General features: G+C 42.4%; 1 protein-coding gene across 1 annotated transcript in view; it reads left to right on the top strand.

Moving 5' to 3' along the window:
• Positions 1-825: 825 nt before the first annotated feature.
• LAMA1 (laminin subunit alpha 1) overlaps positions 826-25,714 on the top strand; it is a 124,346-nt gene continuing 99,457 nt past the window's right edge. The window contains exons 1-3 of the mRNA XM_057698208.1: positions 826-832; positions 16,180-16,350; positions 16,543-16,655. Of these exons, the coding sequence (XP_057554191.1) occupies positions 826-832; positions 16,180-16,350; positions 16,543-16,655 (291 nt within the window). The remainder of the gene's footprint in view (positions 833-16,179; positions 16,351-16,542; positions 16,656-25,714) is intronic.

The raw sequence follows: 25,714 nt of genomic DNA, 5'->3' as shown, positions 1-25,714 counted from the left end.
ACCTGCATTGCATTTGGTGATCAGTTGGGGTTCGCACCCAGCCAGAGCTGCCATCTGGTCCTCTTGTAGATGCCTCACCCAGAAGGCCATCGGTCAAGGTCAAAAAGAAGGGACATTCTTCTTTCAAAGAGCAAAACCTTAGCTCCCCGCATTTCTTTCAACACACAGATTAACCTGAGGGCACGGGTTCTAGGGCTGGGACCTGAGCCCTGGGCAGTGGGAGGGCAGTAACACCCACAACCCCCACCCCCACGCCCCGCCAGAGGCAGGGGAGTTGCCTTAACAACCATGAAACCCTTACCCAGTCCCTGGATTGCAGACCTAGCCCTGAGCCCCGGCTCCTCTTGCGGCAGGAGGTCCTCCAGCTTCCTAGATTTCATAGCACCAGAGGGAACTAGGATTCCACAGGTCTGAGTAGGATCCAGAATCTGTTTCAGGAAAGGATCTGTATCCTGTTTGGATACCAGAGGTGGAAGGAATTTTCCGATCAGCCTTCAAGCTGAGCCTTTTGGGTTTCTGTCCCTGTAGCTGTGTCCTGTGGTGGGCTAGCGCTCTTTCCCCGTCCTCAAAATTCCCACTGTCTATCCTTCAGCCCCTTCCTTCTGAATCTCCAGTTCTGGCATCTCTGTCTTTGTTTTTGTGCATGATCTAGTTTTCCCAACTCTTTAGAACTCTGCCCGGCTTCATGGCTGCACCATTGCTCGCTCTAGAAGTTTGGGGTGGGGAGCGTTTGAGGTCCTCGTGAACGTGTGAAATGTCTTTGGGAGCTCCCACTGCTCCTCTTGTAAGGGAGTTGGCATTTTACATCGTCGATACCTTCTTGGGATGGCGAGTAAGTTTTCTTGTGGGATCATTGTCATGCCTAGTCATGATTTCTAGATTTCCCCATGTTTGCCCATTCACTTACTTGCTTAGCTTCCTGCAGTGAACATGTAGTGGACCCTCCACCCACCAGGACCTGAGTCAGGGTGTGTCCTGAGGTCCTGGTTCTCAGCCGCTTTCCTCAGTGTGATTCCATTATGGACATTCTTGATGGGATTGTTTTTGAGGAAGTCCAAGTGCATATCCAGAAAGAAATATTCTCCATAAGAAATCATGGTCAAGGAAGGGGTTGGGGGATTCAAGTAGCACCAGTAGAAGTTAGCATCTAGACTTTGTTTGCTTCCAGTCAGGTAAGTTCACGTTGCAGAGGGGCCCGGTGGGGGGGTGGGGTGGGGAGGGGGGGGTGGGGAGGGACGGGGCAGTGAGTTCGGTGAGTTATCGCCAAACCCCCTGTGGGTGAGGTCCGCTCCTCCTGGCGGCCTTTCTCCCGCGGGGACTCATAGCTCACCTGCTTGGCTGGCTCTTCTGTGCCCTTGGAGGACGGGTTCAGTTAACACAGAAGCGCTCTCTCTGGGCTGCACGTTAGGTTTTAATCACATCAATGCCCAGGCCCCAGCCGCAGGGACTACAATTTATGTGGTCTGGGGTGGGGCCCCGTCATTTGCATTTTTAAGAAGGTTCTTTTCAATGTTTGGCTTACGACTTCCCTTCTAGCTCCACTAGCAAAACAAGAGCCATTCTTCCTTCTGCCTCCCCAACACCCACTGCCCCCCACACACCACACACAACAGACACACACACACCACACACACATACACACAAGACGCACACACACCACGCACACAGTCCACACACACACAACCCATCTACACTGACCTTGCAGACCGGCTCCCAGCTAAAGGGCTAATGGCACTGGAGGGTGTGGTACTTGACTAACCCCAGACTGACAGAGCCAGAAACTGGGGTGGGGGAGGTTCTGCCGGAAGGGCCACCGGGCTGCAGATGCTGGCATGAAGTCTGATGTGGCCAGTGAAAGTTTCCCCAGGGCCCAGAAAGCTGTTGGCATCTGAAGCCCCCAGGGGTTAACGGGCCGTGAAGCTGATCGGGTCGTCCTGTCCGCCTGGAATTGTTTCAGGGGCTTCTCACTCTGCTGAGCAGGACTTACAAAGCCCTCTGTGAGCCGGCCCTGCTCGGGCCTCTGCACGGCTGCTTCCCCCCACCCCACCCCGCTCACCCTCTCTGGGCCGTTCTGGTTGTCTGTGGTTCCCAGAATGTGACGCGGCAGCTCACCTGCGACGCTCTGCCTTACTCTGGTCCACCCAGCCGTCCAGGTGTGCCTCCTGCTTGTTGCCATAGCATCTGTCCGCACCTCTGACCGGCACGTCATTTTGTAACGGTTTGTCACCTTGCCCGTCTCTCCTGGAGGGCAGAGATTTGTGTTCTTGTTTCTAAAACCTAACGCAGCATCTGACATTTAGTGCTGATCCTGTAAATATTCGTTGGGTGAATGAACGAAAGTCCCGATGCAGAGAAGCAACAGGGGCTATGAGGGAACCCAGGGGGTGGATAGTGTTGAGAGGTCCACACAGATAGGAAAGTCCTTCATGAGGAGGCAGAGCGAAGATTCCTGGGCAGAGCTGGGTTCGGGAAGGACAGGTGCCAGCTCAAGAAGGCCCGGAGTCCTTAGCAGGTTCCCGGAGAGGATGCAGGGACAGAGTACAAGGAAGAATGCAGGTAACCAAGCTATGTTGGGGGGTAGAAAAACATTCTGGGGACCAAGGCCTTTTCGCTCACATACTGAACCAAAACACGTGGACAGGGACAACCTAGTAGCAGAAACACTAAATCCAGATACTTTCTGTGCTCACAGATGGGGTCCAATATGGAAAGAGAAAATAACCCACAGAATCTGGTAGTCAGAAGGGGCTTGACAGCTTGAGGAGATTATTTATCTGCTTTTTTTCCATCTACCAATTCAGTACAAAGGAAAGAAAAAGGGGATTACGTTCCTGTCATTGAAATAATATTGACTGCTGATGCATAAGACTTGAAACCCAGATTATATTTAACAAAATCTCATTTCTAGATTTGGAGTCACTGACTTCTAAGCATCTTAAGCCCAAAATTCATTAACTCACATATTCGACAAGTATTTGTTGAGTTTCTCGAATGTTCCGCACACTGGTAACCAGCAGTCTCTGAACCCCCAGAGCTGAGTAAAGCAGGCATGGGAAGTGCCGCACTACGTGTGTCCATCAGTTCAAATTTGGAGGGATTTTTGTTTCTGAATGCCTTGGTAACCAACATCACCCCCCCTTACTGCTGTAAAATAGTGTCACTGTAAACAGAGAACTGATTAAACACTGCATTTCTACTGCAGTGGATTTCCTTTTAGTTTGAAGACTGTGACTCTAGAATACTCTATTGTGCCTTGACTTCAGTGTGTTGGCATTTGTTGACTAGTTCTTGGAGTTTTATGTTTATACAAAGTAGAGTTTTCATTTAAAGGGATGCTACCTGCCTGCCTTTGGAGGACATTGTTTAAGAGGGGGAACAGCTGTTCTCCTTCAGGCATTTTGGGCTCAGGCAGCCTGGTCTTCTCAGGAACAGAACAAAGGCATACAGAATTTATGTCACAGATGGATTTTTGTTTGATAAAAATCACTTATTACTGAATGAAAGAATGGCCTATTTTCTTTAGAAATATGAGCAGAACATCTAGCATGCTTTTAGTTGTTTCCAACTTTGTTGGTTTAGTTTTAATTATTAAAAGTGACTGTGTTAAGATGTGCCTCGTTTTCTGTGGTCAAACATTCCCTGAAAATGTGTGCATAAGACAGGTTTTGGTAAATGAAATAATTTCAAATTCAATATTAAAATAATTCTGAAATGATATTTGAAGGAGTGAGCTGGATTTTCAGTGTATATTTCTGGACCCTCTTTTGTTGCATTGGTCCATGTGTCTGTCCCTGTGCTAACATCACACTGTCTGGATTCCTTTGGCTTTGTAATAAGTTTTGAACTGGGTGGTATACGCCATTCCACATTGTTCACTTTTTCTAAGATGCTTTGACAGTTCTAGGTCCTTTGCATTTCCATTAGTATCAACTTGTCAGTTTCTACCAAAGAGCCAGCTGGGATTTTGATAGGAATTAGACTGAATCTGTAGATCAATTTGGGGAGAAGTGCTGTTGTACAATATTGAGTCTTCCTGTCCATGAATAGGAAACACGTCTTCATTCATTTAGATATTATTTCTCTTAGAAATGTTACACAGCTTTTAGTGTATTGGTCTTGAAAGTCCTTTGTTAAATTTTTTTTCTTAAGTATTTTATTCTTTTTCAATAAAAAATACTGGGATATATGGAGAGCTGATCTGGCCCCTCTTTGATGCCCATGTGCCCAGGATCCCCTGGTAGGCATTTGGCTGGTCCAGCTGTCTGTAGCTTGCCCCTACTAGGATGGCAGCCTTAGCTAGCCAAGCTGCAGCGTTTCCCCATCGGTTTTCTACTGAATTTACAACTTTCTCGTCATCACTGTGCATGTGTTTCCACTCTCTGCTCCAAATCAAATCAGCCGTCTGTCTCCAGCACTGATGCTGCTGGTTTTCAGAGCTCATCCTGCCCTGGGAGCTGGGGTGAGCGTAGAGCAGACCCAGGCAGAAAGCTGCTCTCTCTCCCATGGTCTGACCTGAAACCCTAGCAGACTTTCATAAAGAAAAGCTTCCCAACTTGTTTGTTGGTTGATTTTCAGAGTCCTGAAATGATTGTTTTTGAAATTTTTGTTTCGTTATATAACTTTTTGTCATTCTGTCTACTTGCTGTAGCTAGAAGTCTCTCTAAAATATTTTAATTTATGGAGCTATCTTGACTACCATGAAGTTCTCTAATGAGATTGTTTCTATTATGCATCATGCCGTTAAGAATCCACCAATTTTACTCATAGCCCATTTCTGATATTTTCCTTGCTAATTAGCAACGTGTTGGTGCTGATGGAGACAGAGAACATTGTGGTGAGTGCCCGGGGCAGGGACAGCCTTCCTGATTGGACTACGTGCTCACCACCCTGCAAGGTGCATCACCGATTTTAATACCAGCTGCAAAAGGGTAGTTTAACCTAAGTAACACACACACGCACCCCCACAATATCACATGCACCAAGGCACAGTCTTTATATTGAAGTTTCTTAAAGTTAATGTCAGGTATTGTACTAGTTACCATTTATGTTTAGTTGATGCTCATCTTGAGTCAACCAGTTTAGAGCCTCGGTTTGAAGACTTGTCAGGACCCTCAAGTGGGGGAGGGCTCTGGAAATTTCAACCCCCAAGAGGGAACGATTGACCCACTCACGGAAGTTCTGGACTGGCTGGTGGGAAGCTAATCTCAGAGGTCAAAAGAAGGGCTGACATCCTTCTGTAAATAAGTTAGGCTCTTAACCGTGCCAGCTTCTCCAGGGTGGACGCCAGAGGACTGGAGAGTCAGCAGGGGGAGGTCTGTGCTGGGGTGCTGACCCGAGGGGGAGGGGCAAGTATGGAAAGTGCCACCTAGGACTAAAACTGAGAGAACTCACCGCCCACAGTCCATCGGTTGAATGTGTGCGCGCTTTACTCAAAGTAGGGAACCTGTGTGTGAATCCTACTGCCGTGTGCAGGAAAGACAGGCAGTTTGGATTTTACTGGTTTGTTTGGAAAGAAAACGTATTAAAGAAGGTTGTATATAAAACAAGGACCTACTGTATAGCACACATCTGAAACACTGTAAATCAACTATACTTCAATTTAAAAAAATTAAAAAAAGAGAAGTTGTATGTAAATGTGACCTATTTGAGAGTCACATATTTATGTGGTCCAGCCTGGGTTCTGGTTCATTACTAATGTATGGAAATAGACTAAATTTTCCCTGACAGTATTATCATAATGAAACTATAGGGAAGAATTTAGAAAATGAAAGAAAAAATATTAGAAATCTTAATTTAATAAGATGGGGGAGGAGGGGCTCAAGGGCACTGCTGTGTCCTTGAGCTTCCCCACTTCTCTCAGGCTGGTTCCCTCTCTAGGATGGGGAGACAGCCCCACCTTCTGAGAAGGGCCCTCTTTTTGCTCAGAGGCTCTCTTGAAAATGCTTCCTCTTCTCTGGCACCTAGACCTGGACTGTCTCCCGGAAGCTCAAATGCAAGGTCCCAGGGAAGCCAGGGGATGGACATTGTGGTTTCCCCTCTGGCCCACCCCCACCTCCCTGTGTAAAGCCCTCCCCAGGCCTCTGTGAAAAGACAGCAGGTCAGAATACCAGCACCATCAGGACAGGACTGGCTGAGAGGACTGCATCTGTCAGTATTAGGCAGTGCAGGTAAATAGCCTTCTTTAAAATTTAACATCCTTGAAGCATTTCGCTATGTCTTCAACAGCATCATTTTCAATATGGATAAACCAGCCAGTGGCAACATCACTCGGGTGGAACAGGACTGAGGAATCAAACCACTGGTTTGCTTTAATACATTATCCTGGTTGATGCTCAGGTGACCCTGCTCCTATCTTACATCTTCAATTCTGGAGGCCTTGATGGTTTTTTCCCTCTTTACAATAAACCAAAAAAACTTTGTTTTAACCCCGAATTCCCTCTAAAAATAGTTGCCAAAGGTCTCCAAGACATGAATGCAGGATGGGGAATCTTGAGTTCTGGTTAAATAGTGACAGAAAACTCTGGAGGAAGCGTGATCTTACTCATCAGTCTGATGAACTTTGTGCCAGGGCTTGACTGAATTGGCCAACTCTGGAGTGTTAAAGCTGGAAGAACCCCAAGAGATCATTTCATCTGTTGAAGTCAAAGCAGCAGCCCCAGGGAGATACTTAACTGTGAAGGAGCTCAGCCCCAGCCCAGCCCTGCTCAGAATGGGAATCTGCATTTGTAAGGAGATCTCCAGGTGATTTGATAAAAGTTTGAGAAGCTCTGCTCAAACCCTCTCTTTGCCCAGTTAAGCACAGAGAATGACTTTCAAATATCTTGTGCATAGTTCAGTTATAATGGTCAAATATGTGGATGCCAAGGGTCATCTCTTATTAATTCAATTAGGTCATGTTCACTTTTCTTGCAGCACCGTTTTCATGTTGTTTGTACCTATCACCAGGAACTAGAGCATCTTTTCCATCTTCACCCAGATTATGCTGTGCTTGCAGGTGGGTTTGGGGAAACATGGAAGGTCTTGCATCTACTCCTGTGAAACTTATGCTGGATTTATTTTAGCCACTGTTGAGATTCCACTAATTCCAGGACCCAGTGTGTTCACTTCCCACGCATGTGAGTTCACTTCTCATGCATGTAATGTCTTGTTCTGTCTTTATCCACATGGGGATTGATCATATGGAACAAGGGAGTGCTGGGCACACTGGGTGTAAAACCCAAGTCTCTGTCCTCAGCCCCATATCTTTTATGTCGCTTCTCTTGTGTTCGGAAATAGTTTTGGGAGAAAGTACAGGCCTCCAGCTCTCCCCCTGAGAGTGTGCCTGTGTGGAGGATGGGCCTCTTCTGCTGTCCTTGGCACATCGTGTCACGGTGAGGGTCTGGGTCACTGGCAGAGATGGCCAGCAAGCTGCTGTTACACAGGGAGAAACTAGGCATCGGCAGTGAGACGGGGCTGAAAAAAGAGGGTTTCAAGCTAGAGAGAAAGGTCCTTGTTTACAAGAGCTACTGTGAGGTCCAGTAAACTGCAGGTGAGCTGCATGCTGGGCACAGAGACCTTGACAAAGACATTTTGGGTGGTTTAAAGGAGCAGGATCCCAACTGAAGTTGAGTGAAGGGCCAGCCTGAGGCCAGGAACTGGAGACAGCGACCACGATTCTCATATACATCCTTGATTTAGTAACGGCTCTAAAATAAAATAGAAAAATTATCACATTAAGTGTATGTATCTGGATGAAGAAGCAGCCCCATCTCAGAAAAAAAAAAGCAATGGTACTAGAACTCAGAAAGTGCAGTGTTATCAACTCAGTGAGAGTGATACCAAGATAACATGACTCTGTGGACTTTTGATTGGGGTGTTTACTCTGGTGGTCAAATGTGTTTGTCTATTGTTGGTCTCTGAGGTGGAGGATATCCCAAATGCTTTTGTTGTTTGTAAGCTGTCCCACTCGGTATGTTCTGGAATAAAAGGAGCTGTGATCCGGTGGATCCAGCCTCCTTGGGGTCACTGTCCTGGTGTTAGAGGTGGTGACGCATCGGGTGTCTCAGATGACAAGCGATTTGACCAGAGGTCCATGGATGCCCGTGAGGACCGCCCTTGCTTGAGGCTGTCACGAGGCACATCCAGAACCAGCTACATAATTTTAAGAGCTGGTGCCAAATGAAAATATGGGGCCCCTTGTTTAAATTATGAAAAAATTTCAAGACCGTTTCAGCAAAGCTTTAACAAGGGGCAACTGCACACCTGTGACGTGGCCCCAGGTACAACCCTAAAGAGGATGCCAAAGTTTTAAAGCATAAGCAAGTAAAATTTATATAATAGAGCACAGAAGTGGCAGAAGGGGGAAGAAATGGCTAAGACCTTGAAGGGTTTGTAGAAAAGTTGATGGTTTTGGAAAGCATTTGGCTGGTTAGAAAATGTTGAATTAATTCATGTTTTTAGGTATTTAAATAAATGATATAAACATTGTAGACATGACGAATGATACAAGCAAAATATAACTGCATTTTCATTCAACAGAGCTATCAATTTTCCACTTGGAGGCTGCCCTTGCTTTTTGATTTCTCTTTAAGCTAAGTTCCCTCCTGTGAGAATCTGGAAGGAGTGAGAAGGGGTAGTGCCTCCCCATGGTAACGGGAATGATGGAATTTTAAAATACTGTGAAGGTTGAGGTGCTTTTGCACTTGCCTATGTGCTATAGTGATTTCGATCACATAGAACTTTTTAATTCTTGCCCTTGAATTTCAGTTTTGTGGCGACAAAAGAGAAAACCTCCCAATGAATGAATCCTAGCTATGGTCTCTGCAACTAAACTTGGATATTGAATCAAAACCCACAGTGTCATCAAATATAAGCATTAAGAAACTTTTGTGGCAGGAGGAGGCGGTCTTGATAAGGTGCTATTTTCTATAAACAATATTCAGGCCTAGGTCTTCATAGGTTGTTTATCTTACAGTGAAAACCTCTATCTTTGTCAAGGACACCTCGTGTCCATTGCTATGGAAATGGACTCTGGCAAAACCCTGCCAAGGCCTTTCGCCCACCACCCCCTCTGGTTTTCTGAGATTAAATTTCTTTTCATCTTCCCACATGAGAAAAAACCTCAAGGGTGTTAAATGCCAGAGTCCCAGGGGCTGGGGTTTGACTTCTCCCTCAAGTTCCTGCGGGGTCTTTCTCTCTCTCTCTCTCTCTCTCGCTCTTCCCCATTTTTTTTCCCCACTGTGCTGGAATGGGCCTTGGAATCTCTAGAATATTTTAAAGCTTTTTCTTTTACTAACAGCTATCAATGATTAAATTGGTTTAGTTCAAAACGCAAGTATTTGCTTTTGCTGGGGAGGGGCCACACATTCTCTGTCTCGGCTGAAAAGGCTCCGCTGCAACCCACGGGGACTCAGGTCACCTTCATTCACAAGTGCTCTCAAGTGGTAGTCTTTTGAGAAATAAAATAACTGGTAAGTTTTGCAGAATTCTCATTGGAAACAGAAGCCCTGATTGACAGCAAGCAAGCAAAACTTTCATGTTTCAACTTTAGTGTCGATGTTTTATTGTTTCAATATTCTGAAAAGACTGGTATTTGATATACAAAACAAGATCATTTAGTAATGATTAAAGTTATTTTAACTTATAATAAATCATTTGAAATAGAGTGTCTTTAAATGGTGTGATTCTGTTTGGCAATATATTGGCTGCAGGTTTCTTGTGGGAAAGAAACAAGAATAAAGAACCCCTTACTGTCAGGAGCCACTGCCAGTGGCTGATCAACCAGAAGTAAAAGTGGGAGAACAGTTTCGTTTATGCTTATTTTTCAAATACACATACTTCATAATATAGAGATATATTTGTATTGTTTCCTGGGGAAAAAAAGTTTAAGTTAAGATGAATTTTGCCACAGCTTGTAAATAGCTTCCTGAACATATTTAGGGGTTGGGATGCATTACTATAAGTTTTCTTTTTCTTTCTTTCTTTTTCTTTTTCTTTCTTTCTTTCTTTCTTTCTTTCTTTCTTTCTTTCTTTCTTTCTTTCTTTCTCTTTCTTTCTTTTTAAATTTTTGTTTTACATTTTTATTGGATTATAATTGCTTTACAATGTTGTGTTAGTGTCTGCTGTGTAAACATAGTGAATCAGTTATATGTATACATATATCCCCTCCCCTTTAGGCCTCCCTCCCACCCTCCCCATCCCACCCCTCTAGGTCATCACAAAGTGTCTAACTGATCTCCCAGTGCTCTGCAGCAGCTTCCCACTAGCTATCTATTTTACACATGGTCGTGTATATCTGTCAGTGCTGTTCTCTCAATTCATCCCAGCCTCCCCTTGCCCCCACTGTGTCCACAAGTCAGTTCCCTACGATTTAAACTTTCCTCTGTCTCTACCCCTCCCCCCGTTCACGTGTGGTCCTCAGCATCCACAGAGATGTGTTCCTGAAAATAAACTCAGGTGCCAAATGCGGGAAATTAGGTGATAACCTTCATCTCATGAGGGTGATGGTATTCCCTGGGAGAGGGGGAACATTTTCATTAGTTTCCTCGAGGCATCTGTCTTCTGCCCCCGCAACCTGGGTGGCATTAAGGACTCATTTTCCACTTAGGGCCCCTGAGCTGGAGACGCTGCTGCTCTGGGGCCCCTGATCAGGTGGCTGAGGACTTCACCTGAGCAGGACATTAACTCTTGTCTTGGTCCGAACCCCTCTCACCTTCACAATCCACCTGGATCAAAAAAGTCGGGGGCCTCCTGGCTACCTTTGTCCAGGGATGAACGAGGTTCCTGGCAGAGGAGGTGGGGAAGCAGACTTATAGTCACCTATGCCATGAGCTCCTGGCTCCCAGCACGTTAGCCAAAGTGCCTTTCCTGCCTGGGTTCTTGACCTTTTGGAGCCAATGGACCCCTTTGACAAAGCTCACAGAACTATTCTCAGCATGTTTTTAAATGCAAGGAAAATGCAAAAAAAACAAAACAAAACAAAAAAACCATCCCCCCAAACCCAAATGTATTAATCGATAGTGCTACCCTTGCATGGCTAGTCCCGTCTCATTTCTGAGGCAACTTCTCAAATGACACCTCAGAGATGCCTTCCCTGTCAGCTTGCAGAACAATGAGAGGAGAAGACCATGGTTTACAAATGTACGTGACTCACAGGGATCCAGCGACGCAGTGTTGCAAAGGCAACAACAGAAGCAATAATAAGAGGAAAAAGAGGAGAGGGAAGGCAGGAGGGTGGGAAGAGCCAAGTGAGCTGGGGGAGCTCTCCTGCTCAGCCTTCTGTGCAGGGACCCCCTGCCTTGGGGGAGGGTGGGGTGAGCCAAGGGTCCGTGTTTCCCCTGCACCTCTCTTGTGATGCGCAGCTCTCTGGGGGCGCAAGGTTCTTCTCTTTAAAGGTAGATCCTTTTCATACTTGCTGGCCCTTAAATACAAACCAACTACTTGATCTACAATTTAATCAGAGATACAGAGACTCCAATAGATGACATATAACCATGAAAGTCTAATTATCTTTGAGGAAATTTGTGTTAGTGATATCCTCTGATAACATGGACATAATCATAGCAATTATTTATTGGGCCCTTCATTGTGTTAGGCTCTTTACCCACACAATAGCGTTTGATGCTCATGAATATCCCTGGGCATCATGCTTCTCCTTGCACAGAAAAGGAGACTGAGAGGGAAAGCCCTCAGCGAGCAACTGGTAGACCCGGAATTCAACCTGCAGGCTTTCTGACTCAAAACCCCACATCCTCACTTCTTACCCAAAGCTGAGGTTACAGGCACTAGTGATTCTAAGAGAGGTAATATAAAATGCATGATTAGAATGGACAGTCGGCTTTAAGCCTGGACACCTCCAGGTTAGGTATTAAATATGTCATGAAAAATGATCTGGACATATTTTCTCAGATCCTTTACCTTAGAATTGCAAATCTATTTTCTTTTCACAATATCACAATGACTCTGAGTATGGATTAGGCAAATATAACATTTGGTAGAACCCCCAATTTTTTTTTTTCCAAAATAGAAAAAAACTCATTAGAAAAAAGCTCAGGCTTTTCTTACACACAAAATGCATTAAGGCCATGAACCATTGGCTCTGAATCATTGGCCCATGAGACATATTGATAAAGAAATTGTTGCAGTGAGCCTTGGGCCTTGGCACTAGTCAGCATTTTAGATACCCTATTTTTAAGATAGTGAAAATATTTTATTCTGGGAAAAGACCCAGAAACCTTTAAAAATGAATTATTCAAGTATGTGGAAGCGTCTCAGCTAAAAACTGTGCTAATCGTGTGTAGTAGCATTGTTTGTCCTCAGCTTCATGGCAGTTTTCACCTACTATTAATGAGGGAGTTTCCAGTGGATGAAAGTGGCCCTGAAATGCATTTAGGAAGGCCAAGTGGACCCAGACTGTGAATAAAGGGGATTAAAAAAGAAAAGAAACTACTGGCGAGTGAGAAGGAGTTTATTTCATGCTCGATGGAGTTTGGTGTTATGAAGTCTTTAGCTACTGGTTAAATATAGGGGTGAAAAAATGATTCCATTGTGTGTCCCAAATGGGGGCAAAAGTGCAAATCACAGTAACACTAACTAAAGTAAATAATGTCTCTGAACAAAAATGTATCGTTGTCTAATATATTAAGTGCACGGCCAGGGAATAGGAAACCGTGTCACATGTGCCTGCTACAGACTGAGTTCTGCCTTTGTTTTTATGTATAAAGTCGCACTTTTGTTCTTGGCAGGTTCTTGATCCCAGTGTCCTCTCTGACCCTTTGATTTCCTACTTCTCCTCCTACTCGACACTCGCGTTAGTTGCCCTTTATTGAAATATTTCAGCAGTCTTTTGAAAGGATTCAGCAACCTGAGGAATTTTAAAAAATTCTCCTTCAAACATGCTTCCTCAGTACAAATTTCCAACTTACTTTCGTATTCTAGCAGCTGTGGCCCTGTGCAACGAGGAATAATAATTATTCTAGAACTAGGAAGTGAGAGCACATGTAATAGGTAAGGAATAATTTTTAGTAAATAGTTGTTTTTTTTTTTAATATGAACTTACCTGAGAAGATTTAGTTTTAGTGAAAGGCACCCCTATAGATTTTTGAGATTAGTTAGTTCAAGGTGTTTCTACACAACCATGCTTATGAGGGGATTTATCTTTCTTTTTATTAGAAGTGTCTTTAGAATACCAGTGAGATGAGGAAGTATGGGAATTCTTTAAAACCTGTCTAGTGTAAGATCTGCCTGATGCTGATTCCTGCAATTGAGATATTATTCACCAAATTATGTTATCTTGATGTTCACAAGGTTTAAACTTCTTTTTCTCAGTGACTCAGAGCACAGGCTCCTGATTAGAGAGGCAGGTGCCCTCCTGACCCCCCATCCTCCAACCCCCCCCCACCTCCCCATAACTCAAGGCCCTGCAGGTCAGGGTGGGGGGAGCCCTGGGCAGGAAGTGGGCCATTCTCTTGATGTCCAGCAACTGGAGGGGGAGAAAAAAGAGAAAGGGGGTACATTTTTTCAGTTAACTGGTAAAGGATTTGTTGATAGAGAAATGCATTGTTAAATTGGTTCCTGTGACCTTTTCTCTTCTCCTCGCTTGGCTAGTCTGTGAGAAGGGAAGGAGTAGAGTTGATTGTATTGCAAATCAAAATGCATAGACATGATTCAAAGCCCGGAGAACACCAGTGCAGCTATGTGGATGTAACACTGCAGTTTCAAACCATATTGTATCTTAAATTATCAGCTCACAAGTTACATTCGAGCCAGATTACTGGAATGTTATGGTCAGAAAGGACGGAGAAAATTAATATTTACCTCAGGATCAAACAGAATAAATATCAACTCCTCCCCTGATGAAAATACCACTCCCAAGAATTACATGTCACTTTAAGAATTAGATCATTGCATAGAATATAAGTGTCTAGCTACTGGCTGATAAAAATAATAATTTGGGGAACTGCATAATTAAATGTAAAGATGCATCTGTTTTTTCATAAAGCCTTTTTCATTAACAAAGAAACCCCTTTAAAAGAATATGATATAAGTGACCAACTTTAAGTTAAAAATGAAAAAAAAAATATATTATACCTAGTATATGATGTAAGTCTGTGTTATGTTTCAAAATTAAGAGTAATGCACTAGAATACAATATTCCATAACTATTTTCTATTGAGAGGCTAAGGGTCTATTGATTTGAATAGGGTCACTCTCCTAGGATAGAACTGCTAATAGGTAGCTCTGTTTTATGTGGAAAGTCTTTGGAAGACTACCTAATAAGTTATGTTTCTTAATAGATGCAACTCATAAAAGTTTTTATATAGCAACTCATAAAAATAACCATTTTGTTTTATAATTTAAATTATTAAAATTTTGTAATAGAAATGGTTGGGAGCTCCCTGGTGGTCCAGTGGTTAGGACTCCTAGTTTTCACAGCTGAGGGCCCAGGTTCAATCCCTGGTTGGAGAACTAAGATCCCACAAGCTGTGTAGCAAAAAAAAAAGAAAGAAAGAAAAAGAAAAGAAAAAGAAAGAAAAAAGAAAAAGAAAAGAAAAAGAAAGAAAAAAGAAAAAGAAAAGAAAAGGTCATTGAAAATATTAAGCAGTACCTAAAAAATAAAAAAGACATGAATTCTTTCTAGATTACTAAAATTATATTGTGCTTTTTCCAAATTGCATTGGAAAAGAAATAGTTCAGAAATAATATTGACTCTATGCACTTTATAAAGAAAAGTTTATCTTCTGTGATCTTGAGTCAAGTTCTGTTAATTAGAGGAAGCCCGTTAGCTGAGACCCCTCCTCTCCACACCCTCTGAGTTCACAATGTCCATTCATGAAGAACATCTCTTCTGCATCACGTGTCCTGTCCTTTCTAGAACTTTATAGAATCCTCACTGCTATGATCCTCTTCGCCAAGATAAAGTCAAATCTCCAAAGAACCTAATGGAGTTATTTTTCTCACAGTCATCCAAAGGTTGTTTTCCGAATAGTTTGGACCAGCTGCTTAAAGATAAAAATCGCTGGAGACAAAGGGACCATACAAAGACAGAGATTCATACTGAGTTGAAGAGAATTTTTGAAAACAGCATCTTTGTGTTCTAATGTTTTCGTCACCAAAGAAAACAGGCAATAAAGAGAGCGAAAAGAGAAAAAAATCCTAGAGAATCATAAGAAATACCTAGTAAATGCTAGCAGAGGCACCTGGAACAACATGAACACAGGATGTATGTCCTAAGTGAAAGTGGCTTGAATTTCAGTGGCAAATACTTGTTTCGAATCATTTGAACCTTGTCTTAAAACCTACTTTCCAACATTTTATTATGAAGATTTTCAATCAGAAAAGTGGAAAGAATTGTACAGTGAACATGTATGCGCCTACCTAGATTGTGCAATGAACATTTGCCTACTCGCTTCCTCACCTGTCTGTCCCTGTACCCGTCTCTACCCCTCAATCCAGCTTATTTTTTGATGCATTTCCAAGTGAGTTAAAGACCTAAGTACACTTCACTCCTAAACCATTGAGCATGTACATCAATATTTTTTATAAATTAAAAAAAAAATTATTTTGAGGTCAAATCTACCTATAGTGGGATACACAAATCTACCCAAACCTTATGCATCCTGTAATTTTTCACACCTGTATGTGCCTGTGTGGTCCAAACTTTCATCAGTTACAGAGTGGAGTCCAACCCTCCAGTCCCTTCCCAGTCAGTCCCCACCCTCTGCAACCACTGTTCAGTTTTCCCCATAGATGAGTTTTGCTTGTCCTAGAATTTCATGTAAATGAAACTGACATATATAATGCTCCCTCCACTCGGCATGTGGGCTTGTCTCTCTTTGTTTCTTTTTTTTATTAAAGTTTAGTTGATTTACAGTGTTTCAGGTGTACAGCAAAGTGATTCAGTTATACACACACATACATACACACACACACATATTCTTTTTCAGATTCTCTTCCATTATAGGTTATTACAAGATATTGACTATAGTTCCCTGTGCTGTGCAGTAGGTCCTTGTTGTTTTTACATTTTATGTAGGATAGTTTGTATCTGTTAATCCCAGACTCCTAATTCATCCCTCCCCCTTTCCCCTTTGGTAACTGTAAGTTTGCCATCTCTTTCTGATTAGCCTACAAAGTGAGATGGAGTGATCTGACCTTGTGGTTTCCAGTGGCCGAGCTGACCTGGTGCCTTCTGACTTGCAGGCCTGTTCCCTGCCATTCTCAACCTTGCCAGCAATGCCCACATCAGCACCAACGCGACCTGTGGGGAGCAGGGGCCAGAGACCTACTGCAAGCTGGTGGAGCACGTGCCCGGGCGGGCCACGCGCAACGCCCAGTGCCGGGTGTGCGACGGCAGCAGCACCAACCCCAAAGGCAAGTGGTGCCCCCGTCGGGAGCCCCCGTGGGAATGTGCAGCTTCCGAACCCGTTACTGGAGACTTCTGTGAGGGAGCCTCTGACCTGCGTTCCTCTCACCGCTGTTCATGTCCACTGTATTACAGTTTAGAAGTTAAAAAACTTGAACCAGAAGCTGAGAGCATTGCATGTGTTTGTTTTCTTTGAACAGAACGCCATCCGATATCCAACGCCATTGACGGCACCAATAACTGGTGGCAGAGTCCCAGCATCCAAAACGGGAGAGAGTACCACTGGGTCACAATCACTCTGGACTTGAGACAGGTGGGTGAGGCCGCAGCCACTGCAGGGTGCCTGTGGGTTGCTGGGTTGTACTCTCATGAGCTTTGGGAAAGTCCATTTGTTTGTCAACATGTTTACATTCTGGTCTTACTGTTTTCCCACCTGACGAATTTAAGTGAGACACAGAAGTTGTCCTTGGTACCATTTCTTGTCACGTTTATCATGCTCAGGTATCCTTGGGGAGATGAGTGGAATTGTTTCCACGTGGTTTGATGTTCTTAGAGGCTGTGTCATACTGACCATCCGTCCACCCGGGATGCCATGCCAGGTGGTACCCAGGTGTCCACACACAGTGCACGTAGGGGCACAAAACACATGCATTTCCTGCCTTTCCAGCTTATTATCTTGCTGTTATCACTGTACAGCCATTGTAAATGTGTTCTATGTAGAAAATAAGGCTTGGAAACAAAAGGGGATAGCGTTAAACCTCTAGACCTTGCCTCACCCCTGTCATGCTGTCTGCGAGGTCCGTGAGTACCTGAGATTGTCCAGCACTGCTGTGAGCAAGCCTTCTTCACGACCTGGAAAAGGCAGGGTTTGATTGGCTCCGACCACACTTGCATCCCCGTGCTTTGCTTCAAGACCACATAGGAGAATGGAGAGAAATTCGATATGGGCCCTGGTTGCCCCAAATATTTCTGGAAACGGAAGGAGAAGGAAAGAAATCTGAGTGGAAGGGATGAAAAAGAAAGAGGACAGCTATTGTCAAATTTCTGATTTCAGTTCTCCAGAAGAGCCATGGCTTAGCCTTCTTATCAGTATTTATATTTATGTTCATTCCATTTCTCTTGGGTCAGAACTCATCACTATCGTGTGAAACATCCTTGAAAGAGACAACTAGTTGAAATGTGCACTGTAGGACTGAGGTAGGAATTTTGGAGATTTCGTGATGAATGATGATAATTCTTTGAATAAGTGACCATTAAAAAATATGCAGGATTTTAAGTAGAAAACAAGACAGCACTGTGTACTTTCATATATAAGGAGCCTTTGAGCTCTAATTGCAACAGTAAATGAAGTAGTAACATGTGAAGCTCAGGAGACATTTTCCAAGTTCAAGTTCATAGTATCATGTAAGTAAAGTAATACTTCTGGGCGTTTCCAGCCACGAATCCTGAATTAATATGTCACATCTTTGTATTTTCAAATCTGCCTGAAGGAAAAGAGAAAAAAGCCCCCCATTTGTTTTTTGCCCTGGCTTCTGTTTTTATTTCAGTAGTAAGGATGCTTCTGGAGGAGATGTTGGTTTTCTCATCATCTTTTCAATGTATTTTCCTTCTTTAAGGGAAAAAGTACAACATTTTCATCATTAGAAATGTGATACTACTTGAGTTTAGCCAAATTAACAGCTGGACATTTTAGGAATAGACTTCAAATCCACATTCAACTGTTGTTTATCTTGCAATTTGTCAATCTCGACCTCTCCTAACAGGACAGCTTTTGCTTTAAGTTGGACTGAATCAGCTTGAGGAATTTGGGGGGCTCAGGTTTAGGTCTTTAAGGCAGATTCAAACCCAGGCATGGACACAAAATTATAGGCTTCTAGGTAATTTCTAGTGTTTTTAGATAAGCCTCTAAATTAAGATTATTTACAAAAACAAAATACTCAGAATTTTCTTTACCTTTTACACAATGTAAAATTTCTATTGCGCTTTCAGTTTTTTAAAAAAGCGCAATTGGTTATCACTGGGCAAATCTTTCTCAGATGTGCTTATTTATTGAGCCTTTTTATTGTGAAAAGTTTTGAATATTTAGAAAATGTATTATTGTGACACACATATACCCACCCCCAAGATTCAGGAATTTTTAAACATTTTGCCACATTTGTTTCATCTTGGGAACACTTTCCAAGTGAATTGCAGTCATGGTGACATTGGACCAATACAAGATTTTTTGTATTTTCAGAAAATAGGACATTTGTTCTGAATAGGCACCATGCCATCAGCTAACAAAACTAACAGTAATTTCCTAGTAACTATTTCTCCATCCATATCCAATTGTCCCAATTTAGCCACCAATGTCTCTTATAGCTTTTTATTTTCTTTTTCGAACCATAATCAGTAAGGAACACTCATTGCATTTGATGCTTATTATGTGCTTGTTAAATCTCTTCTAATCTGAATTGTTCTCCTTACTATTTTAAAAATGATATTCAATTTTTGAATAGACGAGGCCGGTTGTCTTGTAGAATATCCCGCATCTGGATTTATCAGATGGTTTCATCATGGTTTTGTTAACACGTTCCTTTATGTCCTCTGTTTCCTATGAACTAAACTCAGCCCTAAAGACTTGATTACTTTCCAGTTAAATACGTTTGGCCAGAACCCACATTGGTGATCCTGGCTGGTCGGTTGCACCAGGGTTGGTTGTCCCAGGAGGAGTGAGGCTATATGTGGGTCCTGCTTAAGTGTTGACAGCCGGATTGCTCCTTTGCCAAGCTGTCTCCTTGTCCTCATCTCATCCTTGTTTCCTGGGTCTAATTGACTCTCAGCTCTAGAATGTGGTTATACCTTCTGATGACTTTTCTGTTGTCATTTCCCTGTCAGGCCAGCCATTTGCTAGCTGTTAGTTAATTTCTAGATTATGCACCCCATGAGGGCAGGGACCACAGCTGTCTGCTTCCTTCTTTCTTCTTCCCCTTCGCCTTTCCTGCCCTGTTAATGTTTGTGGAGGCTTGTTGACATGCCCAGACATTGGCACAGTTGAGGCAGTGAGTGTGTACTCACTGTGAGTCACTGGTGTATTTTCACACTTCCCTTCTATTTTTTGGTTCACAGCCTGATTAAAAGATGACCATCAACTCATAAAACCCATTGACTGCTTTGTTTCACTCCTATAAAAATGTGAACTCTGAAGTACAGGTTTCTAAGGTAAAATTAGGCAGACCTCAATGTTATCAGGAAATACAACAATTTCATGTTGTAAATGTGTTCATGTAACAATAAATATGTCAGCCTTTGTGGTTTTATGACCAAATCAATCAGCTTCTTTCTGTTTTGGCAAATGCCAAAGACATTGATCGCCTTCTTGATTCTGTAGTTGATGACAGCTGTAGAAATTATGGTATTTTTAGCCTCTGTATATAATGTTTGGTTAACTGAAAGATAAACTAAAGAAAAGATAAAAAGTGGTGTTATCAGAAAGTCCATAAATGTTGTGTAGTTTACAATAAGATTTAACTACAGAGTGTTTGCTTTAGTAACATATTACAAGAGGAACCACTAGATTTATTTCTTCACTTCTTTAAAATAATGCCTGCTATTCATTTCTTGCATCGATTCACCATGTTTTAGAATTTATACTGTTAGATATTTAACAATGTCTTACTTAAAAAGAAAACAATCTGTGGGAATTGAATGAGTATGTAATTTTTGTTTTAAGAAAAATTAAACTGACGAGTCACTTTAACAAATGTAAAACTAACATATACATGGGTGGTGTCCGGTCATAAACTATTGCTCACTGTTCAGTGACTTAAGGGTTTATTCTTTAGCATTAAACCAGGGACATGAGCCCAGGATCTCTTGTGATAACTTAAAATTTTAAAGAAATCATTCTGAGAGAATGAGCATGCACTTTTGATAGATCTTGAATTTTATGATTGTCAACATTCTTTTAGTTATTATATTAAACTGTATATATTCTATTAAATATACAGTTTAATATACTCCTGTGGTAGAGTTTCTCAACTGAAGAACTCAGGATTTCCAGTTTGAGATACTCTACTTCAAGTTAAGATGCTGGGTAGATGAAAGGATGCTCAACGTCTTTCATAATTAGGGAAATGAAAATCCACAATGAGATACCACTTAACACCATTACCATGGCTATTATCAAAAAACAGAAAATAAGGGTTGGTGAGGGTGTGGAGAAATTGGAATCCTTGTGCATTGCTAGTTGGGAATATAAAATGGCTCAGCACTGTGGAAAACAGCATGTGGCCCCTCAAAAAGTTAAACATAGAATTTCCATACGATCCAGCAGTTCCACTTCTAGCTATATCTAAATCTATGTATCATCTATCTATCTATTATCTATCTATATCTATCATCTATCTATCTATCTACCTATCATCTATCCATTATCTATCTGTATCTATAGCTATCTATCTGCATGTATGTATAACTGAACCACTTTGCTCTATACCTGAAACTGACACAACATTGTAAATCAACTATACTTCAATTAAAAAAAAAAAAGATTGAAGGGGGGTTCCTGGTTAAGCACCTTACAGATTCCTCATGATAAAATGTAAGTTTCCTTTCCCCCATCACACTAAGTCCACAAATGACTTAGGAGTCCTAAAGATCTTCAGGTATCGTGAGGGAACCATTAAGCAAGACCTTGATATAATCTAATTAGAGTTCGCTAACAGGGTTAGCTAAGAAGTGCAATGATGCAGATTTCTAGAAAATAAACTCATAAGTCAATAATTCTTGTTTTTTTCCTAATTAGGGAAGTAACATAGGCTCATTGTAGAAAAATTGGAAGATAACTGTAAAGAGACAGAAAAACTTGTAATCCCTTCACTCTGACACAACCACTAACAGCGTACGTAGTTTTAGACGTTTGCACGCATGTCCGTGTATTTAAACGAAAAATGCAGCCAGAGTGCCGCCGTTTACTACATCCTCCTGTGGGCCAGGCGTTTTGCGGAGCCTCGTTCTGGACCAGCTCACGGAACCCCCGTAATCACCCTGTGAGTTTGTTCTGCATTGTCTCCTTTGGCAAATAGCAGGGCTGAGCCTTAGCTGAAGTAATTTGAGGGTAGAACTCATCCCCGTCTGTGTACTCGGATGATATTGTCCCTCCAGCTGAGGTCTGTGACAAATATGTTTGTGTCCTGATGTTTTATTTAACTTTTATAGCATGGCCATTTCCCAATGTATCTAAAATCATTATTAATAATTTTAAAGCTGTGTTAACATCCTACTCTACAGCTTACCCATCATTTGCATAACAGTTCCCACGCCTGACGTGCTGGTTGCTTTTCTGTTATGGGTAATAACCTGAGGTTCCAATGAAAAAGGACTGCATACCAGTGAAGGAGTGCAGTGCATACAAATCATTTTCAAGGCTCATACTGCAAGTTTCTGGTTAGTTTTGGGTATCTCTTTCAAAAGAAATGTTCATTGCCTATTGTGTATAGGAATCTATACATATATTCACACATACAGTGTATATGTATAGGAATCTATATATACTGTATAAATTTAGTATTATAGAATTTAGAATAATATGGAATTTGGTAATATAGTATACAGAATATATACAGTATATAATCTATGTAGCATATAGAATCTACATATGTATATGAATACTCAACTATATATTGTGTACTATATATATTATATACTCATATACTATGTGTGTGTATATATATGTATGTATGTATCTACATAGGTATAAGTTTCAGACTCTACAGCATTTTTTTCTCATCCACATCACTTCATCTACAACAGTCCTGGAAAGGAGATGCCCCCTTTTTGCAGGTGAGGAAGTGGAGGCACAGAGTGGTCCACTGGTTTGTCCAGTGTCACGTGGCTGTACCTGCTGCCCCTGGGGCTGGACACCATGACTTCCGGTTCCTTCCACACCATCCACACGATCTCACCTCATTTGTTCCTGGTCTCCCATCATTGTTTCCCTTTCTGTTATGGCTCATGGGGAGACTGGCAGATGTTGTGACAATTTCCTCCTGATTGGGAGGGTCTGGGTTCTTCCTAAACCCCTGTTCTCTTTGCCACTCAGCAGGGTCCTCTCCCCTGGGAATGGGGCAGAGTATTAACCCTTCTCTCATGGTAAATCTCCCTAACATTTTTTTTTTTGGCCAAGAAGCAGGAAAATGAATCAATGTTTAGTAATCTCCTTTAAAAATATTTAAACCTAAAAAAAAAAAAAAGTTTAAACCTGGGCAAAATTTTCACTGGGAGTGGTCAGATTTGTGAGTAAAAATGTGTGATGTCCCTTTAGGAGACAAAGTGTGTTTCGTAAAAAAGGAAACGTTTCCTATGGCGTTGAAAATAAAGGCTGCTTTTTGAAGCAGTGCTTTATACTCTGTGCAGGTTTAATTAGGAAGTAGCACTTTGTTGTGGGAGCATAATCACAGAAGGGCCTTTGTTTTATACAAACCTTTAGACAAGAGCTGCTTGTTTGCTGGGTTTTCTAAAACCTCATTAATTTGGACGTCTGCTGTTGTTTTTTTCCCCAAAAAATTTCTGAAAAATTGGCCAGAGCTGGATTGATGTTTATTATTGTATCATCCAAATGTAAAGTGTTTATTAAGCACATTGACAGGGTAAATAAGAAAAGAACAGGCAAATTTCACATACTTAAGGCAGAAAATCTTGAAAGACTTTTAGAACAAGAGTTGCATGTAAATTGGAGCTTCTCATTACAAATGAGTCTTGGGTGTTTGTTAAAAGAGATCAGGCAGAAATTCTTCCTGGAAACCCTGGTAGAAATGACCATGATTGTGTACTTGTATTTATTCAAAATGATTTTACTTCAGTTTTATATTGCTTCATACTGGCCTCAACCAATTTCAAATATTAAGTTTTTTCTTGAACTTGTTTGGCAAAATGAATAGATTGGAAGAAATCAAGCCCTTCATTATGATTTGGAAGTGAACCACACGAAATTCTTGTCCTTCAGACATTTTTATCTTTTTTGTCCTGTTCTCCATGAAGCTGCTAGTCTCAGAGATATGTCTGTCTTTTGTTTTCACATTTTTATTATCTCATTTTGTTTTCTCCTATACAGGGTCTCTTCCAGTTATCTGCTTCTGTGTAAGAGGCCACTGCCAAACTTTATGGCTTAAAGCGGCATTCATTTTATATCTTTCTGGGTTTGTTTCTGGGGGTCTAGATTTCAGGAGGGGCTTGACTGTGAGTGGGTGTATCTTAGGCTGCAGTCCGTGGGGTGGAGCAGCTGGAAGAGGTCTGGGCAGCTGGGGAGGGGGCCCTGGGCAGCTGGGGGAGGGGGTCTGAATAACTGGGGGAGGGGGTGCTAGGGCAGCTGGGGGAGGGGGTGTTAGGGCAGCTGGGGGAGGGGGTGTTAGGGAAGCTGGGGGAGGGGCTGTTAGGGCAGCTGGGGAGGGGGTCTGGGCAGCTGGGGGAGGGGATATGGGAAGCTGGGGGAGGGAGTGTGGGTAGCTGGGGAGGGGGTCTGGGTAGCTGGGGAAGGGGTGCTAGGGCAGCTGGGGGAGGGGGCCCTGGGCAGTGGGGAGGGGTCGCTGGGGCAACTGGGGCTGGTCAAGGCTCTCCCTTCTTGAGGTCTCAGGGCTTCTCTTTGTGGACTCTCCTTGTGCGCTAGAGGCTTCCTCACAGCATGGTGGCCTTAAGGCAGGTTGTGAGTAAGGCAGTTCAGGGCTCCAGCACAAGTGTTCCAGAGACAGCTGCAGAAGTTGCATCCCTTTAAGGCCTGGCTCCCATGTCTTCCTCTGTGCTCTGTGGACCCCCGGTCTCTGAAGTGGGCAGAGATTCAAGTGGAGGAGACATGAGGCAACCCCAGCCTGCTGACAGGAAGAGGGGTAAAGACTTTGAGAACTTCTGAACCCCCCACTGCCTCACACTTCTGAAAAGAGGCTTCTCTCTGCTGGTCTCCCATAGCTCACCTTTTCGGGGCTATACCTTTATCTTTAGGTGCCATAAGGAGCTATAGGACCAAGTGGAGGTACAGATATTGTACCTTAAACTGTTCAATGTTAATGACACGTGAACTGAATACACGAAAATAATTGAGGCCATATGTGGAGCTCCTTTCCCGACAGGATTTATTGTTGAGCTTTATCCTTTGTGTGTCATCAATGGTGGTTTGCCAAACAGTCAAGCATAACCATTTTTCCAGTTAGCACAACTTAGTTTACCAAGCCTTCCCCCATTTTTCTTTTTCTGTTTTAACTGGCAGAGTGTTGGCTAGACTATTACAGTATTGCTTGCTCTACAGGGCTTCTCAGATCAGCCTTGGGCGGATTCTGGGAAATGAGTGAAGAGAGTTTTGCAGGACTCTGTCAAAATATACTTTTCATATCTCCAGCTGTTTTGGCTTCAAAATAAAGCTTTCTGTATATTTATGGAAAGAAAGGGAGGTCTTTTCTGGAATTATTTCTTCCTGTTATATTAAAGCTAAAAAAAGATGTTTTAATTTCTAAAGAAATTTTTCTTTGAAAAATACATTTTGGAATCCATTGTAGTGTTTGCTTTTTACTTTTTTTTTCTGCTTTTTACTTAGCAATGTATTCAAATTGTAACATCTAACATCTTCATCTTTAAAAGAAAGCTGCAAAAAAGTAAAAAAACAAAGTAGCTCCTGAATACCTCTGCTATACCTCAGAATAGCTCCCGTGCTTTTAATGTCTTCAGTGGACCTTTTCTCTATACAGAACTTCCTTTATTTTGATATAGAAGCAGACATTTTTTAACATAAGAAAAAACTGTGAAAAAATCACTTGTGATCCTAACAACCAGGAATTATCTTCTGATCCATTCCATCATCTCTGAGAGTACTGTCTATATTTAATAATTCATAACATCTGCTTATTGAGGGCTGGGGTCTCAGGATTCCTTGATGAACATGACAATGGTGACATCCAGGGAAAGTGTTCAACAGATGGTAGGTTCCATATAAGTGTCGGTATCATCACCGTACTTAAATCGTTATTTAAGGCTGACCCCAGCCCTCAGGGGCTTCTGGTCTGGTGGGGGAAAGAGACCAGTAAGCAGATCACTTCCACTGGGTGGTGTGGAGGGCATGGGGGTTGAGCAGACTTGGGGCACGGATAGGAAGAGCATCAGAGAAAGAACCCAAAGGCAGGACCAGGTAGAGGAAAGGAGCTGGGAATGAGGAAGGGTGCCCCGGGGAGAGCCGCACAGGGAAGGCCTGTTTGTGGAGCTGAAATAGCACATCTAGTGCAATCCTAACAGTTTCCTTTCATTTTTCTTCTTATTGAGATACAATTTACATACAGTGACGTGCACATTCAAAAATATTGCTCAGTTTATACACTCACGAACAGTGAGTGCAGGGGTGTGTCTCATAAC

This window comes from Hippopotamus amphibius, chromosome 11 (assembly GCF_030028045.1).
Source record: "Hippopotamus amphibius kiboko isolate mHipAmp2 chromosome 11, mHipAmp2.hap2, whole genome shotgun sequence".
NCBI lineage: Eukaryota > Metazoa > Chordata > Mammalia > Artiodactyla > Hippopotamidae > Hippopotamus > Hippopotamus amphibius.
This window is presented reverse-complemented; position numbering and strand designations above follow the sequence as displayed.